Below are 20,633 nucleotides of genomic sequence, written 5' to 3' on the forward strand. Positions count from 1 at the left end.
TCCCCATATCGAGAAACAGGCAGGCGTGGTGAATGCCATTCCCACCTATTCAGCCTCTCCAGATAAACTCTTGGCAATTCATTGGGTGATAGAGGGCTTTCCTCAAGGGGTTCTGGGGTACCTAGTCCAGGGTCTGTAGGGGATGCCTGTACAGACGGCTCCACAGACTCTAAGGCCGTAGCTAGACCTAAGGTTTATCCCAGGATCAGCCCAGGTTCGCCCCTGCCTGAGCGCTGGATGCCCTGTGTGGCACTTAGATGAACAGGTTTGACCCCAGGACAATCCAGGGATAAACCTTAGGTCTAGCTACGGCCTAAATCAGCCATATGTGTTGCTTGTGGAGATTCAGCATTGCGGGAGCAGGTTGGAGCTGTCTTTGAAGCTTTGATTTTTTGTAAAAGTTTTAACATTGATGGACTTCTTTTCCCCACAGCTTTCATGCGTTTAGCATTCCTAACGCGCTTTGATATGTACTTGTATTTTAATGCTAGATCTTGTGGCTATCCTTTGCGTGTGGGACAGCGACGCCTCAGCTGTCCTGCTTCATGCTGTCTCAGCTCGTTCAGGTCCTCTAAATTCTTTTGTATGTTAGAAATTTTAGCCTGCATTGCTTTCAAATATTTTGTTGACGTATGGGGTCTCAGTAAGCGGGCACTCAAAGCTGCCATAACCTCCTCAGCACATTGCTTGCACTTTTCAAACATGTCATCTAAATTCTCAGAAGCAGAAGTGCCCACTTTCCGTTTTTTAAATGGCTTTAAAGTGTTCACCGTGAGGTGCTTGACTTTTCGTTTGGCTTTACCGTGGCCTCCAAGTCTGTCGGCCTTTGATGCTTGGGGCCCCTCATGTGTTGTCTCAGTCTTTGAATCTTGAGGTTTGACATTGTCAATGGGCGCGTGGGCATCTGATTGTTCCGAAAAAAATAAACATTCAACATTTACACAATATTTTCATGACAAGACAACCCTACCCCCAAAATAAAAATGAAATAATAATCATATTTGTCTTTACCCTGATTTTCAGTATGGGTAGGTTCATGAATGGGGCTCTGGCTCCCTGGTTGAGCGATTTTCTTTTGTTGCGACATTTCACAAACACCCTCTGTAAAAACACAAGTAGTTTGAATACACAAGTAGTTTGAATCCTCAAGAACATGTCGGGGCTAGCCCACATATGACCAGATACAACACAAAAGAGCGTCGGACACTTTTTTGCTATGCTACAAAGGCCAATGGATTATCATTTGATTATGTTTACAAACTCTTTGTAAACTATTTGAACTGTTCTCCTGGATAACCATCACCTAAAATATCACAATACAGAACAACTCTGATTTTACAGAAACTTACCTCTATGTATCACGATTTTGCTAACAAGGAGCTATTGACGCTTATGGATACACTTGAACTGCGTTCTATGGAGGACGGCTGTAGAATTTTCAATCTTGTGATGAAAGAAGAATTTTCTGATGGAAAAATTAATTTTGGACGTTTATTATCAATTATTCTGTTTGGGTTTGCTCTTTTAAAGAAACTACAAGCGTGTGGGATTCTTATGACTGATGAAAACACAAGACAGATGGTAGAGTTCATGGCAGAATATATCCACAACACCAAGGCACAGTGGATCAATGAAAATGGCGGCTGGCTATGACTCCTTTGAAGAAATCGGGTAAAAGGCAAACTATATTAGCACTGTATATCCTAACTGAAACTGTTTTACTCTCTTTACCACAGGAAAATGGATTATTCAGTGTGCTTACAGCCAAGAAACCATCCTACCACATGGGAGAAAAAAAATGCCTGTCTTTTTTTCTTAAATGTTACACTCTGAAATGGCTGTTTTTTCCTGTATAGAAATTTCAGCTGTGTCTATGAATTAAAATACCTTAAACCATAAGTGTGGGACTTTTTATTATTGTTACAGTAGTGGCCACTTACCCAAGGCACAAGCATTTTACCCTAGCTCCAATTTAAAGGGTTCATAGTTAAAAATGTAAAACACCTTATATTTAAGTAAAAGTAACTACCTTCTCATACACACAGCCATATGCTTGGGCTATTTTTTATCATGTTCCCTTAACAGAAAAGAAAGAGTTTCTACACCACCACAATCAAAATTAAAATAAGCTTGCATTTAGGATTTGCTATTCTCTGTATTTAGCAGAGATAAATAAGCCGAAAAATATTTCTTTAGAAATAGAGAGTTGAAGGAAAAGAAAAAAAATCACTCACCATTTACATGCCAGAGAACTTTAGATTCCTATGGGCAGCAAAGGTGGGTTTCTGCATTGCTCTGATTCTTTATATACTTTTTGGCTCAGGGCATTGTCCTTTAGGTCCCAGTTTTGAAGACTGTCATTGGCAGATACTTCCATCCCCATACAACAGTGATGTTGTAACAGTGATTAGTGATTAGATTTGATTAGATTTGCCCCAGTGATCACTAACAGTAATCACTAACAGTGATTAGATTTGCCCCAGTGATCACACACACACACACACCCTGAACTCCAACAGTTTCACATGTGTCTGGAGTTGGATCAAGCCGAGAACCGTGCCGTGCACTCCCTTGGGGTTCTGCGGTGAGTGTCTGCCAACTTACCTGCTTTGAGGAAAGCGCTTCTGCTACATAGAGAGCAGAGGGGCTTTGCATCCCTGCATGCACCCATGACGACTCTGGCTGGATATACCTGCGCACGTGTGAAAGGTCGGCTCCCATTCTATTCGAGGGGACGTGGGAGTTCCGAGTGCTGCGTGAGGTCTGGGACGGTTTGCACATGTAGGTATAGAAGCCATCGCATGGTGTGAACCTGCATATTGGCAGTTTAGTGCACAAATTAATCCTATGGTGTTCGGGGGAGGGAGTCCTACAATTCCCAGCATGCCCTGGCCAACATAACTGGCTGGAGAGATGCTGGGAGTTGTAGGATTCTTGTTTTTCTGTCTAAACATGCATAGGATTGTGCCTTTAACTTTTCCAGATGTGCCAATCACGCCAACATTCAGAATCAAAGCAATGTAAGGGAACTTAGTCTGGGTGTGTGTGTGTGTCCCCCAAGCCATGCCCTCTTCACCCACCCACCCACCAATCTTTTGGTAGTTTTTCCGGCCCCACTGCCCCAATTCTTAAAAGGTCCAAATGCCTCTCCTAAGGGTTTAATTACAGACAGTAAAAAGTTTAAGCTAAAAGAAACTGGTATTTTATTTTTGTGGGGTTTTTTGGTATCGCATTTCTGCCTTTATTGCCTTTGGCCCTGCCCACCCCTAGAATGAACCCCCCACCCCACCCAGTGCCTCTCTGAAATGGAATTTGAGCCTGGGGGTGAAAGTGGTTCTGCACCCCTCATTTTGTCCAACCCCCTCTTCACGGCCAGCTTTGCAATGTAGTTTGCAGCCACAGCGTCCCTGAGAGATGTTTAGGTGACCCTACAAAAACAAGGACCGGGCTCCTGTATCTTTAACAGCTGCATAGAAAAGGGAATTTCAGCAAGGGTCATTTGTATATTTGGAGAACCTGGTGAAATCCCCTCTTCATCACAACCGTTAAAGCTGCAGGAGCTATACTAGAGTGACCAGATTTAAAAGAAGGCAGCTTTAACAGTTGTGATGAAGAGGGAATTTCACCGATCTACACTAGTCTAATAACGTGGTTATTGTCCATTTCTAATGTTGCTGTCTGTGTCGGTTTTGATAATCACGGGGCACACTATGGGGATCTAGCTGTACTTACGTTTTCCCTTTACGTTATAAATTCATTAATCCAGAGCACGCTGTTTGTTCTTCCGTTGTAGCTGTTCTCTGTCTCCTCTGTGTTTAAGTGAGCTTCTCAGTTTCTTCCGCCCCACTTCCTTTTTTCTTCCCTTCCTGTCCCGCCTTTGTTAACTCATCTGCTCATGCTCGAAATTTAAACATGTGGAAACCAGGGTAGCAATTGGCTGATCGCTCAATTCAACATTTTCGGAGAAGAGCTAACGTCCGTTAGAACAGGGCACATGATTTCTAAATAAGCGCTAGTGCTCAGCAACAACGAACTGGGACAACGAAATCAAGGAGGTAAGTACAACTCATTTACAACTGAAGATACAGAGCTGCCTTCCTCAACCTGGGGCGCTCCAGATGTGTTGGACTACAACTCCCAGAATGCCCCAGCTGGGGCATTCTGGGAGATGCAGTCCAACACATCTGGAGCACCCCAGATTGAGGAAGGCTGATACAGAGGGTCATGTGATGCTTTGCGTCACAGTGGCTGAGTCATAACATTATAATAACAATAGTGCAGATTCCCACCTGGTTCCCCATATATACAAATGACACCTACTGAAATTTCTTTTTCAATACAACTGTTAAAGATACAGGAGCCCTGTCCTCCTTTTCAGAGGGTCACCCTACTTAAATGCTAGTGCTGGGCTGAAAATTTCTCCCACAAAAAAAATCAAAAAAAATCCAACCATTCTCATTCAATTCGATAGCAAAGAAATTGCTTTTGGAAAGAAAATGGAAGGTGAAGACATTTCGGAGGCGTCCTCATGGGATTTGTGCAGCCTGTTTTAAAAGGTTGAAAAGTCTTCTCTTTAGGCTTGGTTCTTGGCCGTAAACTATGCGGGTATTTTTGGTATTTGGGGCCCGGAGCGCCATTGGAACGCAGCTCCTGAGGGCTTCTCTGACATTGAAGTCAGCAAGCGGCTAGAGAAAAGCCCAGCATGTTTGCGTTAAGGCTACCGTAGCTGAAATTCAAATTTCTTACTGCTCAGAGCTCTTTCTCAGAAGCTGTGCAACCCCCCCCCCCGCTGAATATTACTGCTGCCCAATAATATTGTGTCTCTGTTTCTTTCTCTCTCCAGCAGGATTTAATGGTTGGATGTACTTTACTGTGTTAGGCAGCAGGCAGAGGGACAATGAGGACCTGCAACATGGGTGTTCTGCCTGGGCAGGCTGCCCTCACTAAGCCTCTGAAGAAGCTAATCTCTGTTTTTCCAGCTACTGTTTTGAAACCGTGTTCCATAATACCGGTGAAGAGAGAACCTTAAAACAGCATAACGTTACGTTAATGCTTGCCTGCCAATATATTGCTTGTTCTTTGACGTTGAGGCTGTGCGTGTGGAGGTCCTTCCTACGGGTGGAAATCCTAACTATGTAGGGGTTTATTTTATTTTTTTACCATTTTCCCCCAGCACTCTTCCCTAACTTTTGGCTTGCGTGTCTGAAATCCAAGGAACGTGGGCCGCTGTCAACCCCTTCCGGGGCTCCTGCAGTGATGCCAGAAGGCCCATCCGTAAAAAGATTCCAGCTTCTCTGCACTCCCTTTGTCGGGAAGGCAGTGAACAAAGTGGGAGGAAGCACTCGGCAGGTGGACCCAGGCGATCTGAAGATGCTGACACTGTGGGATGCTCAGGTGAGACATATCGGGTTTGGGCCCCCAAATATCTAACTCTAAATTCCTCCTTCCCCATCTGTACAGTGGAGGCTGGTGTCCTTGACGTCAGTGGGGCATTTAATCCACTCCGGTTTCAGTCAGAACTCTAAAGGAACTCCTCATGGTGCAGATAGGTCCTTTAGAGTTCTGACTGGTTCTAGCTGAAACCTGGAGCAGATTCAATGCCCCACTGACATCGGTCTCTCATCCAAGGCCAAACTCAGCCTTTTTGGAATCCCCAGACAGCCATGGCCATTTCCCCAAACCAACTATCTTTTGGGGGTTTCTTGGCTTTTGCACAGTTTCACACCCACACACCTGCCCATTCTGAAAGGTCAAAATGCCTCTCCTAAGGCTTACATACTAGTAGGAAGAACATGAAGTTAAATTTATTTATTTATTTATTTAAGTATTTTTATGCCGCCATTCAGCCAAAAAAGGCTCTCACACGGCGGCTTACAAAAGTATTTCTTGACAGTCCCTGCCCACAGGTTTACAATCTAAAAGACATGACATAAAAGGAAAGGGGATTGGGAGGGAGGAGGATAAAATATGCTGGTATATTTGGTATTTGGGCCACACCCACTTTTGCCACCAGCTCCACCCACCATTGGAATGTGGGCCCTGAGAGCCGCCCTGAAATTGTATCTGGCCCTTGGGCTGAAAGTGTTGTGATGCTCCTGATCTGATTTGACCGGTGTAGGAACAGGGGCTAGCACAAAAAACAAAAAGGAGAGGAAAAGTGGCAACCCAAATATCTAGCGCTCTGCCCTTCCAATTAAGCCAGTGCTGCTAAGGTTGCCCGCTAGCTTGGAGAAGAGGGAGTAGTAACGGTTGTCTGAAACAGAAGCTGGTGTGGTGTAGTAGTTAGAATGTTGGTCTCGGGAGATCCCTGCTCGGCCATGGATTTCACAGGGCGACTTTGGGCCAGTCACTGACTCTCTCAGCTTAACCTACCACACAGAGTTGTTGTGAGAATAAAAATGGAGAGGAGGAAGATTATGTAAGCTGCCTGGGGTTCCTTGGGGTGCGGGAGAAGATGGGATATAAAAGTAACAATAATAAATAAATACTTTCTAGGTCCATGGGAAGAACTTGTTTCTGGCCTTCGGTGCCCCTGGGGACAACAGCAAGAGCACATCGCCGGAAGCGTCTGAACATGGGTCAACCAGTCAAGGGAAGATGGCTAGCGAGAGGAGCTCCTTTCTCCCGAGGCAGGAAGGGAATGAGTCTGATGGCTGTGATCCGCAGCGCTGCCTACAAGAGGAGCACGAAGGTGACTTGCCATCGCTTATGGACGACGTTGCTGGGCGCCCTTGGGAATGGCTGCGCTTCCACTTCGGCCTGTATGGAAGCATCCGAGCCAGCGAGTTCGCAAGAGCCAAGAATGCAAACAAAAGGGGGGACTGGAAAGATCCAATTCCCAGGTTTGAATTGTGGGGTTTTATGGAGGGGGGAAGAGAAATTGTGTTTTGGACTAGCCGGAGAAGAGGGGCACTGGCCAGGGGCATGGCTAGGCCTGGACCCAGATCTAGTTCCCCAAGCCCCTGGATCTAGTTCTAGAGCCTTGTGTATCCCTTGGTGCTAATGGGAGTGAGGGTGTTTTTTTTCTCAACTTAATTTCCATGCAGGGGGGAAATTTTAAGGACTGTTAAAAAGGGGAGGAACAAATTAACTCTCCCCTTCCCACAGGCTGCAACAATCTGCCCCCTCCTGCCAAAAATCTTCCCCCACATGTTGCAAAAATGCTCGTTTACAAGTGCAACTCATCCAATTTTGGTACACTTGCGAAAGAGCACAGACGAAGCATTGGGCTTAACAGATTTTATTCTCGAGAATAGGGTGACCTCTTGGCGCTCGCGCTGCAAAAACAGGGTCACCCCGCGCCAGGGCAAGACAATAGCTTATATACCTCCAGATGTTACACGTCATTAGCTCACATCCCATTGGCCCGCACCACCTGTCACGTCACTCAAGCCTGGGAAGAACACCTCCATGCAGTGGTTGGAGGGAGAATTGCAGCTGAGGATACCTGGCTGCCACCATTGCCACGTGTGCGATCGATCCTGTTCCCAGGTGTGCTTTGCGCTGGTATTACCTGCTTTCCTGCACGTAGCCCCTTTCTAATAAGGCGATGTCCCTGGGGGCTGTCACAAGGACTTGGTTGGGTTTGACAGGTCAGTTTCATTTGAAACTGACCTATGACGTTTGGAGTGGCTTTGGAGCCATGGGAGGGTATGTGTTTTACCGTGGCCATTTTCCGGTGTGCACCACCCTCTTAGGCATCCCAGGTATTTATTTTCGCCATTATAGTCTAAATTGGATTTCTGTAAGTGATTTCTGCCTGTTTAGATCGCGCTGCAAGGCAAGAGCCTTTGATGTTCAACCAAGGGAGGCTTTCTACAAGCTTGGGCAATTGACTATGGGAACAGAGGTGTCTGCACTTTCCATGTTACAATTTTTTGTTTACGTCGGCACTCTGCCAGATCACAGCTAGGATCAAATTGCAGCTTGCTGGAACATAGTGTTCCAATACTTGCGGAGGCGGGGAAAACAGAGTGGGAAACAGTAAAAGTGGGGAATGGGTTCACTCCACGTGGATTTACACAACACACATAGCAATTCAGCTTAGAACAATAGTTCCTCATAGAATCATAGAACCATAGAATAGCAGAGTTGGAAGGGGCCTACAAAGCCATTGAGTCCAACCCCCTGCTCAATGCAGGAATCCACCCTAAAGCATCCCTGACAGATGGTTGTCCAGCTGCGTCTTGAAGGCCTCTAGTGTGGGAGAGCCCACAACCTCCCTAGGTAACTGATTCCATTGTCACACTGCTCTAACAGTCAGGAAGTTTTTCCTGATGTCCAGCTGGAATCTGGCTTCCTTTAACTTGAGCCCGTTATTCCGTGTCCTGCACTCTGGGAGGATCGAGAAGAGATCCTGGCCCTCCTCTGTGTGACAACCTTTTAAGTATTTGAAGAGTGCCATCCTGTCTCCCCTCAATCTTCTCTTCTCCAGGCTAAACATGCCCAGTTCTTTCAGTCTCTCTGCATAGGGCTTTGTTTCCAGACCCCTGATCATTCCTCTATTGGTTTAGAATGATCCGAGTGCAAACGAAGTGAAGAATGGATTTTATTTGACACAGTTTGGATGAGCAATGAAATAGTTGGCTTTGCCTCCTGTGAAAGATAAATAAATCCTAGCAATTCTAAATTTGCAATAATAATAATAATAATAATAATAATAATAATAATAATAATAATAATAATATATTTGTTACCCGCCTCTCCCTCTGGATCGAGGAGGGGTACAACACTAATAAAAACACCATAAAATACATACAACTAATTCAAATATTTAAAACCAGTGCATCACTAAAAGCAGCACACCATTAAAAAAGGCATCTTAAAATTCAACTAGGTAGGCCTGCCAAAAGAGGTCAGTCTTTATGGTTTTCTTAAATTCTGGAAGACTGTTAAGTTGATGAATCTCTCCCAGCAAGCCATTCCACAAACTGGGCGCGGTAAAAGAAAAGGTCCTCTGGGTAATACCTGTCAGCCTAGTTTTGGCTGGCTGAAGGAAGTTCTTCCCAGAGGACCTGAGTGTGTGGAGCGGATTGTACGGGAGAAGGCAATCCCGCAGGTAGCCTGGACCCAAACCATGTAGGGCTTTAAAGGTGATAACCAACACTTTATACTTCGCCCGGAAACTAATTGGCAGCCAGTGAAGAGATTTTAAGACTGGTGTAATGTGGTCACCCCTAGGTGTACCGGTGACCAACCTGGCTGCCATATTTTGAACTAGTTGAAGTTTCCCTTCATGTGAATGAGAATATGCAGATAATCCTGAACATGATGGACCAATCACTGGTCTCAGTATAAGGCAGTTTCGGATATTCTTGTGATAAAATGTTGTGAGCAAGAGCTGTGATGTTTTGACTGATCCTAATAATGACTTCTCGATCCTCCCAGAGTGCAGGACACGGAATAACGGGCTCAAGTTACAGGAAGCCAGATTCCAGCTGGACTTCAGGAAAAACTTCCTGACTGTTAGAGCAGTACGACAATGGAATCAGTTACCTAGGGAGGTTGTGGGCTCTCCCACACTAGAGGCCTTCAAGAGGCAGCTGGACAACCATCCGTCAGGGGTGCTTTAGGGTGGATTCCTGCATTGAGCAGGGGGTTGGACTCGATGGCCTTGTAGTCCCCTTCCAACTCTGCTATTCTATGATATCTACCTGAGATTTGAGATCTGTCAGAGAAGCCCTCCTCTGTGTCCCACCAAGGCAAGGCATAAATTATGGTGGGACATGGGACAGGATCTTCTCTGTTGTGGCACCCCAGTTGTGGAATGCCCTCCCTTTGGAGGCCTGACTGTCGCAGACAATGGCTTTCTTTTGGGACCAGATTAAAAGGTGGCTTTTTATCAAAGCCTTTGAAGGCTAAATTGGCCTAAAGTTGCACATAGTTTATTGTTTTTGCTTTTTTTTTTACTGGTATTAGCTTGTTAATGGTTTAATATGTTTTTAGCTGTGTGAATTATTTGTTTCATATTGCTTGAATTTATTTTATCTCTTATCTCTACGTCTCCCTGAGATCCCAATGATATAGGGTGGGATACAAATGTTTTAATAAATAAATAATGGTTTTTACCCTACTGTGACTTTTTTATTTTTCTCCCAGAGTGGGCCAACACGGCTACTTTTGATTGTTCTAAACCAGATTTCCCTTCCAGATATTTTTCAGCTCCCCTAAACTAATACGTTTTGTTTTGGTACCTTTAGGCTGGTTCTGTATTTCGACGATGGCGGCTTCCTTGTGTTTTACAACTGCCGAATCCATCGGTGCTCTTCTCCCACCGCTGAGCCGGCTACTGACATCCTGAGCCCAGAGTTTGATCGGGAAAGGGCTTTGGACGCCCTTTGTAAAGCTACCCCTGTGTGCCACACTCTTCTGGACCAAAGCTATTTCTCAGGACTAGGTACGTTCAGGGGTTGTATTAGAACTCTGGGGGCAAGTGGTGTGAGAAAAATAACACCTCAATTGTGGTCCAAGTGACCAGAGTTCTGTTGAGAAGAATTGAATTTGAATGAATGAATAGTTTATTTGTTTGTAGCACAAAGACCATTACAAAATACAGAATTGCTCACATATAGCAACACACATTATTTAAAATATTCAAAATATTTGGGGTACAATCCTTTCTCAACCAAGGAGTCAGTCAGTGGGTCACTCTAGGGGTGCTCCACTTATCTACAGCACCCACCCTTTGCTATCACAATGGTGACAAAAATGCCAAAGTCACAAGGATAATTTCAGTGATTTCATTATAACCTAAAAGGCTAGCAGTCAATATCTGGCACTATCAGATAGGTGGGATCTCTGATGATAGTTTATACAAAACTATTAAAGCAAATGGTCCCCCTTACAATCTACGCAGACTTTGTTTAGAAAGTTATTTCTGATTTTTTGGGCTGCAATTGAATTTGGCAAGTGTAATGGTGGATGGCCTGCTGTTATGCTGGATTCAAAAAGCAACTCGAAAGCTGGTTTATTGAGATTCCCTAGTGAAAACCATGAGTGTCATCAGATGAGTGTTTTATTGTACGCTCATTACTGGGCACCCATGGATTTTCACGGGTCCTATTCACAACGTCGTTCGCCTCCCGCCCCTTCTAGCCTCCTTCCTGCGATAAAAGAAGACTCCAGTGAGTCCAAATTATTTTTAAAGATGGAACTTGCCCACTGAATGGGGCACGTGCACGTTTACTTCCTCTTTCGAAAGAGGAAATAACGAGGGACAAACGCGCTGGCCAAGAAGCAATGATAAGGAAACACGAATTCCCCCCCCCCCCCATGTGATGATGCTCTATATATCGTGTTTTATTGTGGTTCTAATTTTTGTGAACCGCCCAGAGAACTTCGGCTATTGGGCAGTATAAAAATGTAATAAATAAATAAATAAATAAATATCACTCAGTGAAAACTGTATTACTGCTGAGTGATTTAGGCCTGCTTCCTACTGAGCTTTGTCTTGATCTGCTTGTGAGTAGTAGGCGTATTGCTCCTGCCTTACTTCTGAGTACACCTGCAGAACTTTGGCATTTGGGTAGGGTGACCATATGAAAAGGAGGACAGGGCTCCTGTATCTTTAACAGTTGCATTGAAAAGGGAATTTCAGCAGGTGTCATTTGTATATATGGAGAACCTGGGGAATTTCCTATCCATCACAATTGTTAAAGCTGCAGGTGACCTGCCCTCTTTTAAATCTGGTCACTCTAGTATAGCTCCTGCAGCTTTAACTGTTGTGATGAAGAGGGAATTTCACCAGGTTCCCCATATATACAAATGACACCTGATGAAATTCCCTTTTCTATGCAACTGTTAAAGATACAGGAGCCCTGTCCTCCTTTTCATATGGTCACCCTACATTTGGGATGCTATTTGAAAGTGCAACTGAGTGATGCAATCCTGCTTACTTCTGAGTAGACCTGCAAAGGTTTGCCTTGATTACTTCCGTTGGCTCTTTTCCTCTGTATTCCCTGCTGTCTCCCTTTGCGCCTTAGGAAACAGGATTAAGAACGAGGCCCTGTATCTGGCAAAGATCCACCCGCTCTCCCTCGGCTCTCTCTTGACACCCTCGGACCTGAGGTCTTTGCTTGATCACGCCCTTCAGTTCAGCTTGGAGTGGCTTCACAGCAAGTTGCGGGGACAGAGACTACGCCTGCAGATTTACATGAAAGAGAAATGCCCCGAAGGGCACGAGGCGAAGAAGGGAGCCTTTGGACCCCTAGATGGGCTGAAGAGACTCACTTGGTGGTGTCCACAGTGCCAGCCTCAAGTGCTTCCAGAAGACACCGGGATGCCTCCTGTGCAGTGCAGCTGAGGTGCTGAGCTTCCCGCCTGTCCAATGGCTACATATGTTGGGAGCAGGGTTATGCCAGAAGGGTAATATTTGCTTTCCATTGAAGGCTAGAGAGCCATCGGAGGCTGTTTGCCTCAGGAAGGTGACCCAAACTCAGCAAAATCTGAGGTTAAGATTTGCGAGTGCTTCCCATGTGGCTTGTCCTCATTGTGTCACCGGGTTCCCCTTTCTGCATCCCCAGGGGCCACTTGTGATGAGAGCGACTCAAAGCCTGCAAATGTTGCACCCAAGATGAGGATTGCTTGCCAACGGGCTGGCCCTTGGGTTTGTTGACATCACCAGCTAGCCATGGGCAAGGGTGATGTGCAGTGTTTTTTTAAGATTCTCAGCCTGTTATATAGATGTAACATTCCAAATTATTTAGTAGTATTAGTATTAATAGTATATAAACATGAAGGCCTGGTTTATGCTTGATTGTTTTGCTTTAGGGATTGGGCTTGTGTTTAGGGACTGGATTGAACCCAAATTTGCAGAGTGAGTTTAGGATTTATACCCGGTTTCATTTTCGCTTGGCTGGCTCGGAAAAGAGGTTGGGGTGTGCATGGCAAGAAGAGTGAGGGAAGGGAAGGTGCTTGATTCCAGAGCCCGCTTGGGACCGATGTTGAACATGAACTGGGCCAAAGATGTTGGGTTACTACTAACAACAACACAGACAGCAGAAGCGTTTTTGAGAGCAGCCATTTCTCGGTCTGAAAAAGAGGTCATAGCATAGATGGGAGAAGTTTAAAAATCCTGCCTGTTTGGAAGACAAGAATCCATGTGTAAAGCGAGTGTTTCCTAGGTTTTTTTTTAAATTAAAGTTTGGTTGGTTTGCTTCAACAAAAGGTTTCTTGTGCACTTTTCTACAAGGGTGGGGAGGTGGCGGCTATGGGTCATAGAAGCATAGAATAGTAGAGTTGGAAGGGGCCTACAAGGCCATCGAGTCCAACCCCCTGCTCACTGCAGGAATCCACCCTAAAGCATCCCTGACAGATGGTTGTCCAGCTGCCTCTTGAAGGCCTCTAGTGTGGGAGAGCCCACAACCTCCCTAGGTAATTGGTCCCATTGTCGTACTGCTCTAACAGTCAGGAAGTTTTTCCTGATGTCCAGACAGAATCTGTCTTCCTGTCACTTGAGCCCGTTATTCTGTGTCCTGCACTCTGGGATGATCGAGAAGAGATCCTGGCCCTCCTCTGTGTGGCAACCTTCCAAGTATTTGAAGAGTGCTATCATGTCTCCCCTCAATCTTCTCTTCTCCAGACTAAACATGCCCGGTTCTTTCAGTCTCTCCTCATAGGGTCTCTAACCAAGAGGTTACTCACTAGAGACCATAATTTCATAACTGGTCCCATTGTCGTACTGCTCTAACAGTCAGGAAGTTTTTTCTGACGTCCAGCTGGGATCTGGCTTCCTTTCACTTGAGCCCGTTATTCCATATCCTGCACTCTGGGAGGAACGAGAAGAGATCCTGGCCCTCCTCTGTGTGGCAACCTTCCAAGTATTTGAAGAGTGCTATCATATCTCCCCTCAATCTTCTCTTCTCCAGACTAAACATGCCCAGTTCTTTTAGTCTCTCCTCATAGGGTCTCTAACCAAGAGGTTACTCACTAGAGACCATAATTTCATAACTGGTTCCATTGTCGTACTGCTCTAACAGTCAGGAAGTTTTTCCTGATGTCCAGACAGAATCTGGCTTCCTGTAACTTGAGCCCGTAATTCCATGCCCTGCAGTCTGGGAGGATCGAGAAGAGATCCTGGCCCTCCTCTTTGTGGTAACCTTTCAATTATTTGAAGAGTGCTATCATGTCTCCCCTCAGCCTTCTCTCCCCCAGTTCTTTCAGTCTCTCCTCATAGGGTCTCTAACCAAGAGGTTACTCACTAGAGACCATAATTTCAATACTTTGGCAGGCGAGGGAGCTGTGACCTTTCACAGCTATTTATTTTATTTATTTATTTTATTACATTTATATACCGCCCCACAGCCGAAACTCTCTGGGCGGTTTACAACATGTTTAGACATGAAAAAAATGTCCTACACTTCCCAGCACTTCCCAGCCAACATTGCTGGCCAGGGAGTGCTGGGAGATGTCAGTTTTTGCTGGTCTCAACATGCATAGGATTGTGCCCTTAAAATGTTATCGAACTTATGTACGTTTATAGCAGAGGAACACAACCTGGTGCTCTCCATGGGCTGTGTATTACAAGTCCTATCAGCCCCAGCCAGCATGGCCAATAGTTGGGGGTTATGGGGGTTGGAGTTCTGAGCAACTGGCAGGCGCCAGATTGTTTCTTGTCAGTTACAAATGTAAGGAGAACCTTGCTGCAATTCTGCATCAGACTAAGGGTCTATTTAATCCAGCACTCTGTTCACACAGTGGCCAACCCACTGTCAACCAGGGACCTGCAAGCAGGACATGAGTGCAACAGCACCGTCCTGCCCATGTTCCCCAGCAACTGGTGTATATAGGCTTACTGCCTGTGATTAGCAGTTAGCAAGCTAAACTGGAACCTAGAAAGAGAGGCCTAACAAGAATATTGGGAGCAGTAACAAATAAATCACATTCTCTGTACCATTTTAATTTGCTGAATTTGGTTAGACCCTGAAGACCAGGAAATATCAGTAGCAATGTTTGAGGCCCGGGGAGTGGACATTTACTATCATCGTCCCTGCAGATCAAAAAAACGTATGCGTTGTTATATCGTTACTCTCACTTTTGGTCAGCCACCTTGGAGACCTGTCTTCAGGCAGTAAGGCATGCTAGAAGTGTTTTCAATAAATAAATAAAGCACGTTTTTCAAACAGGAAATGCAACTTTCTCAGGCTTTTGGAAATCACCAGTTCTGTGCTGCCCAGCTAGGTGTGGTCAGCGAAAAATGTGGATCAATGCGTTGAGCTCACTTGTTACTGCTGCCTCTTTTTTTCTCTGCCAGGTTCCAGCTCGGGTCAAGTGAATGGTGTGAATAAATTTGCTCAGGATAAAAATGTTTTTACTGCCTGCCAGATGGAAAGCAGAGATGGAGGCATCCTAACCTCCCTTGAGAAGTATTTTGCTGCCAGGCTGCTGCTGCTAAAAAGGCCCTGTTCCGCATTCCCACCAACTTCATAGAATCATAGAATTGTTGAGTTGGAAGGGGCCACAAGGATCATCTAGTTCAATCCTCTGCAATGTGCAGGAGAACCCATTATGCCATCCATGAGAGGTGGCTGTCCAGCCTCTTCTTAAAAACCTCCAGAGGTGGAGAACCCACAACTCAACCTCTTTGATAGTGCGATGTACAGCAGAGCCTCGAAAGGCTGTAGCGTACGTACGGTTTCACACAGAAGGAGAGGATGTTTCAGAAATCTTGGCTGCAATATTAAAAAGGTCAGGACAAAACCTACATATTTCACTCAAAGCCTTCCTTATGACGCTAAATTAATTTTATAAACACAGTAATAAAATGGAGAGTATTCAGATACAAAATACAACCAATGGTGTTCCAGTTGCCAAACATAGCAATAAAAACGACTTCTGTTCTCTAGAGTTACATACAGTGAATAGTGAAAAAGAGAAATAAACAAAGCAACTAAGGATCTTCATTGGCTTCCAATCCACTTCAGAATCCAATATAAACTTCTCCTGTTGACCTTCAAAGCTTTTCACGGTCTAGCTCCTTCCTATCTCTCCTCTCTCATCTCACACTATTGCCCCGCTCGTGCTCTTCGCTCCTCTGATGCCGTGTTTCTCGCCTGCCCAAGGGTCTCTACTTCCCTTGCTCGGCTTCGTCCATTTTCTTCTGCTGCCCCTTACGCCTGGAACGCTCTTCCAGAACATTTGAGAACTGCAAGCTCAACCGCAGCTTTTAAAGCTCAGCTAAAAACTTTTCTTTTTCCTAAAGCTTTTAAAACTTGATTTTGTTCTGACTTTATACTGTTAGTTTTACCCTACCCTGTGCCTGTTTGCATTCTCTTCCCCTCCTTATTGCTTTACTATGATTTTATTAGAATGTAAGCCTATGCAGCAGGGTCTTGCTATTTACTGTTTTACGCTGTACAGCACCATGTACATTGATGGTGCTATATAAATAAATAAATAAATAAATAAATAAATAATAATAATAATAATAATAATAATAATAATACATGCACCTTATTGCCGATAACAAACAAACAAATGATTTGCCAGTTGCGCTTCAACTTTCCACTACCTATTCTTCAGAGGTACATCAGAGAACTTAGAGAAACTGCTTCAGAATGAATCTGGAAAACACCGTCTCCAGGCGTTATCTCAGAGCATGTGAAAATAAAATTATAAAATGAGTTTATTTTTATATATCTTGCTTATCGTTCCTTCATTTTAAAGGGGGAAAACATTTCACATATAATTAAAAAAAAAAAAACTCTGAAGGGTTCCTCTAATCAGACTTGAAGGGAATGAAAAAAAACCTCTGTCCAAGAAGTATTATGCGTTTTTTTCAGTAATAGCTTGGTACAAAATGGTATCTGATTGTGGCCAGTTCCTGACCCAAATAAAGTTTTAGGTTTTGTTTTAATTCTGGAACCAAGTTAGATTGTGGTAGGAACATGCCGAAATAACTAGGGCTGTGCACGGACACCCACCCACCCCCGCGATCCTCTTCAAGCCGGTCCGCTGGTCCACCGCTCCACGGAGCGAGATCCAGCTTTGCTGCTGTCGCTGCATGGACGCCGGTGGCACCAGGTAAGCCAACCCCCACCCCACCCCCTTACCTGTGTCCTTCGTCACGGGCTTCAATTGAGGCCCTGGCTTGAAGCCGAAAGAGGCCTCGGCCTTCACTTCCGGCTTCAACCGGGGCCTCAATTGAAGCCTGCGACGAACACAGGTAAGCCTCCCTCCTCCCTGCCCCCTTACCTGGCTCCGCCACCACTGCCGTGGCTGCATGGATGGTGGCTCCAGCGGCACCAGTTGTTGAGGAAATGTGGTAGGCCAACCCCCCTGTCCCCATACCTGCGTCCGTCGCAGGCTTCAATTGAGGCCCTGGCCTTCACTTCCGGCTTCAACCAGTGCCTCAATTGAAGCCCGCGACAGATGCAGGTAAGCCTCCCTCCTCCTTTACCTGGCTCCATCGCCGTCACCGCAGGGACTGTGGCAGCGGTGGCACTGCCAGATGAGTCCCCCTCCCCTCCCACTTACCTGCGTCTGGAGCTCCGGATTGAGGCGATCCTCTTCGCCTCGATCCACAGCCCCCCCCCCCGACTCTCTTCGCCTCCGCCTTTTCCGGAGGTGAATCAGGCTGCCTCGCTCCTGCTTCTCCAAACTGAAGAGAAGCTGAGCACAGCCCTAGAAATAACCCCATGTTTATTTCACCCAATACAAATGAATTTATTTAATTACTACATTTTTATTCCATCCTTCTTCCAAGGAGCTCAGGGAGGCATACGCGGTTCTTTCCCCTTCCTGTTCTTGCAATAACAACAACCTTACGAGGTAGGCAAAGCTGAAAGAGTGGCTTGCCTAATGTCACCCGTGACGGTTCGGGGCTGAGAAGGGACTTTGACCTCCCATGCACCTTGTCTGATATTGTAAGCATAGAACCAAACAAGAGCGCACAAGCACCAAACCACGTATAAACCAACAAATAGCAAATATATTACGTAAACAGTTTATTTATAAGAGGGTTTTTTAATATCATATTCATACACATTTCATGGTATTCGTTATTTCTCAAGACAGCAATATTTCTCAGTAACAGCAAAAGACTTGTGGTTACTGAGTGAGCAGGGTTTAGCAAAACGCATCGCACAAGACGCCTGTTGTGGGATTCTGTGAGTCTTTTGTAAGTGATGGAATTAGGTTAGATCACGAGCTGGAATGTTGCTGATACCCTTGCGTATGTGAAGAAACCGTGCCTATGGGAAACACCCAAACTGCTGAACAAGCAATTGGCTGAGATAAGTAGAAAGCAGCTAGCTCACACGTAGTAGTAAACTAGTCTTATCAGTATAAGATGTAACCAGATTTGTTAAAACCATAGAATGGTCAGTGACGGACGTGTAACCTAACAGAGGCTGGGCAGCAGTCTCTTCTTTCTCTCTGTCTTACTGATAAGAAATAAAGACCATTCGGGCAAGAGAGAAACCGGAGTCGTATTTGGTGTCCTGAAATTCCACGACACACCTTAACCCTGCTGCTTAACCAAAAGCCTTAACTAGCAATGATCAGGGTTGTCTCTGCTGAGAGGCTGGTGCTCCCAAGCTGTCATCTAACAGCAGCCATTCTTTAAGGCTACTTGAACTGTTGCCATCCCAACTTCAAGCCTGTGTTTGATTTTTCCTCCTCCCTCCCATCACTTTTTCCTTGTGTGTCACATCAGAGCTAAAAAAAGAAAGATCAACTGAAGCCAAATTGGGTAGACTTACCTAGTATTTGGAGAGGGTGAAATCTCAGAGAATAAAGAGGTGTAAAGTGCTTTTTATATTGTATTTTGTATTTGAGTTTTTAGATTGTTGGATGTTGTGGTGGAACCCGAAAGGGCGAGTTCCCTAGGTTTGCTGAGTGGCGGTCAAAGACTCTCAAGACACCATTTCTCTCATCTTGGAAAAGTTTTATTACGAGCAGCCTGCAGTGCTGCAAGGTGGCAAACCCTAGAGGATCTGAAGGACTGCCCACTAGTTATAGGCAACGCTAAGATACTTATAGGCTAACATCCTCAGAAGCAACAACAGAACTTCCTCATATAATAAACCAATCATAATACAGTTTTGCAATACAGTAACCAATGATAGACAAGGCATGTGCAGAGTGCAGATAATTCTAAGACTAGAAAAACAACACATAGATGGGTATTGCAATCCTGGAACATCTGTTCCTTTGTGGTTACTACTCTTCCTGTCCTCGCTAGGAGGCTCACACTCTGATTTATATGTCAACACTTCTTGTTGGTTGAGCAAGTGTTGCTCAATATATTTTCAGCTACAGTTTGGATCAAATTGCTATAGAACTTAATTTCTAATAGAAAGGGCTTACATCAAAACAGGGTGGGCACAGACAAAACAGCCCATTCACACATTTCCTCGACAATGTTTTATTATGTTCTTAATGGTTTTAATTTTTGTGAACCGCCCAGAGAGCTTCGGCTATTGGGCGGTATAAAAATGTAATAAATAAATAAATAAAATAAATAAGTGCACTTCATCCAGTGTAGGGTCTTGCTGAGGAATAGATAAATTTGATATTCTTGGGGGTGCAGGGAGGTCATCCTTTTAAATTATTATTTATTTTATTTATTTATTTTTATTTATTACATTTCTATACCGCCCAATAGCCGGAGCTCTCTGGGTGGTTCTCAAAAAATATTATTATTATTATTATTATTATTATTTCTTACCCACCTCTCCATTTTGATCAAGGCGTGGAACAACAGTAAATATAAAATACATAAAACTGAATTAAGAACATAAGAAAGTCAGGCAAGCAGCAACTGTAGGCTGTTTCTGGCACCTCCTGAAAACAACTTTATTTCAAGAAGCCTTCCCCAACTGACTAGCCACTGTTTTTTTCCCTGGTTCCTTTGTTTTTAAATTGAACAATTTTAATTTGCTTTTTAAAATCTTCTCTCTCTCTTTTTTTTTACTATTTATCCCTATGTGCACCATTCCAGAATCTATTTTAGATAGGGAGATATGTGTGTGTGTATATATGTATACATATCACAAATAAATAGATAAATAGATAAATACCATAATAATAGCTATTACTCTATTTCTTCGATTCTAAGACACACTTTTCTCCCCATATAAACATCTCTAAAAATGGGGTGTGTCTTAGAATCGCGGGTGTGTCTTAGGGTTTTTTTTTTAAATTATTATTATTATTATTATTATTTATTTATATAGCACCATTAATGTACATGGTGCTGTTGATGGTTCATTGGTTGGATGGTCCCTGTTGATGGTACTGAAATTAGTGTGCGTCTTACAATCGATGGCATCTTACAATCGAAGAAATGTATTTATTTATTTATTTATTTATTACATTTTTATACCGCCCAATAGCCGAAGCTCTCTGGGTGGTTCAGAAAAATTAAAACCATAATAAAACAACCAACAGGTTAAAAGCACAAATACAAAATACAGTATAAAAAGCACAACCAGGATAAAACCACGCAGCAAAATTGATATAAGAATAAAATACAGAGTTAAAACAGTAAAAATTTAAATTTAAGTTAAAATTAAGTGTTAAAATACTGAGAGAATAAAAAGGTCTTCAGCTGGCGACGAAAGGAGTACAGCGTAGGCGCCAGGCGGACCTCTCTGGGGAGCTCATTCCACAGCCGGGGTGCCACAGCGGAGAAA

General features: G+C 44.3%; 1 protein-coding gene across 1 annotated transcript; it reads left to right on the forward strand.

Annotated features, from left to right (window-relative positions):
* Positions 1 to 5,239: 5,239 nt before the first annotated feature.
* NEIL2 (nei like DNA glycosylase 2) lies at positions 5,240 to 12,474 on the forward strand. Its single transcript, XM_063123769.1, has 4 exons — positions 5,240 to 5,394; positions 6,496 to 6,842; positions 10,200 to 10,396; positions 11,982 to 12,474. Exons 1-4 carry the CDS (start codon positions 5,257 to 5,259, stop codon positions 12,299 to 12,301), a joined length of 1,002 nt encoding a protein of 333 aa, XP_062979839.1. The 5' UTR covers positions 5,240 to 5,256; the 3' UTR covers positions 12,302 to 12,474.
* Positions 12,475 to 20,633: the final 8,159 nt, after the last annotated feature.

This window comes from Elgaria multicarinata, chromosome 4 (genome assembly GCF_023053635.1).
Source record: "Elgaria multicarinata webbii isolate HBS135686 ecotype San Diego chromosome 4, rElgMul1.1.pri, whole genome shotgun sequence".
In the NCBI taxonomy this organism is placed as follows: Eukaryota; Metazoa; Chordata; class Lepidosauria; order Squamata; family Anguidae; genus Elgaria; species Elgaria multicarinata.

What these genes read in the sequence shown, in the direction of transcription:
- NEIL2 (XM_063123769.1), top strand. Translation starts at nt 5,257, where the DNA reads ATGCCAGAAGGCCCATCCGTAAAAAGATTCCAGCTTCTCTGCACTCCC. An exon ending in TGACACTGTGGGATGCTCAG is followed by an intron (nt 5,395 to 6,495) that starts GTGAGACATATC and finishes AATACTTTCTAG; the next exon opens with GTCCATGGGAAGAACTTGTT. An exon ending in TGGAAAGATCCAATTCCCAG is followed by an intron (nt 6,843 to 10,199) that starts GTTTGAATTGTG and finishes TGGTACCTTTAG; the next exon opens with GCTGGTTCTGTATTTCGACG.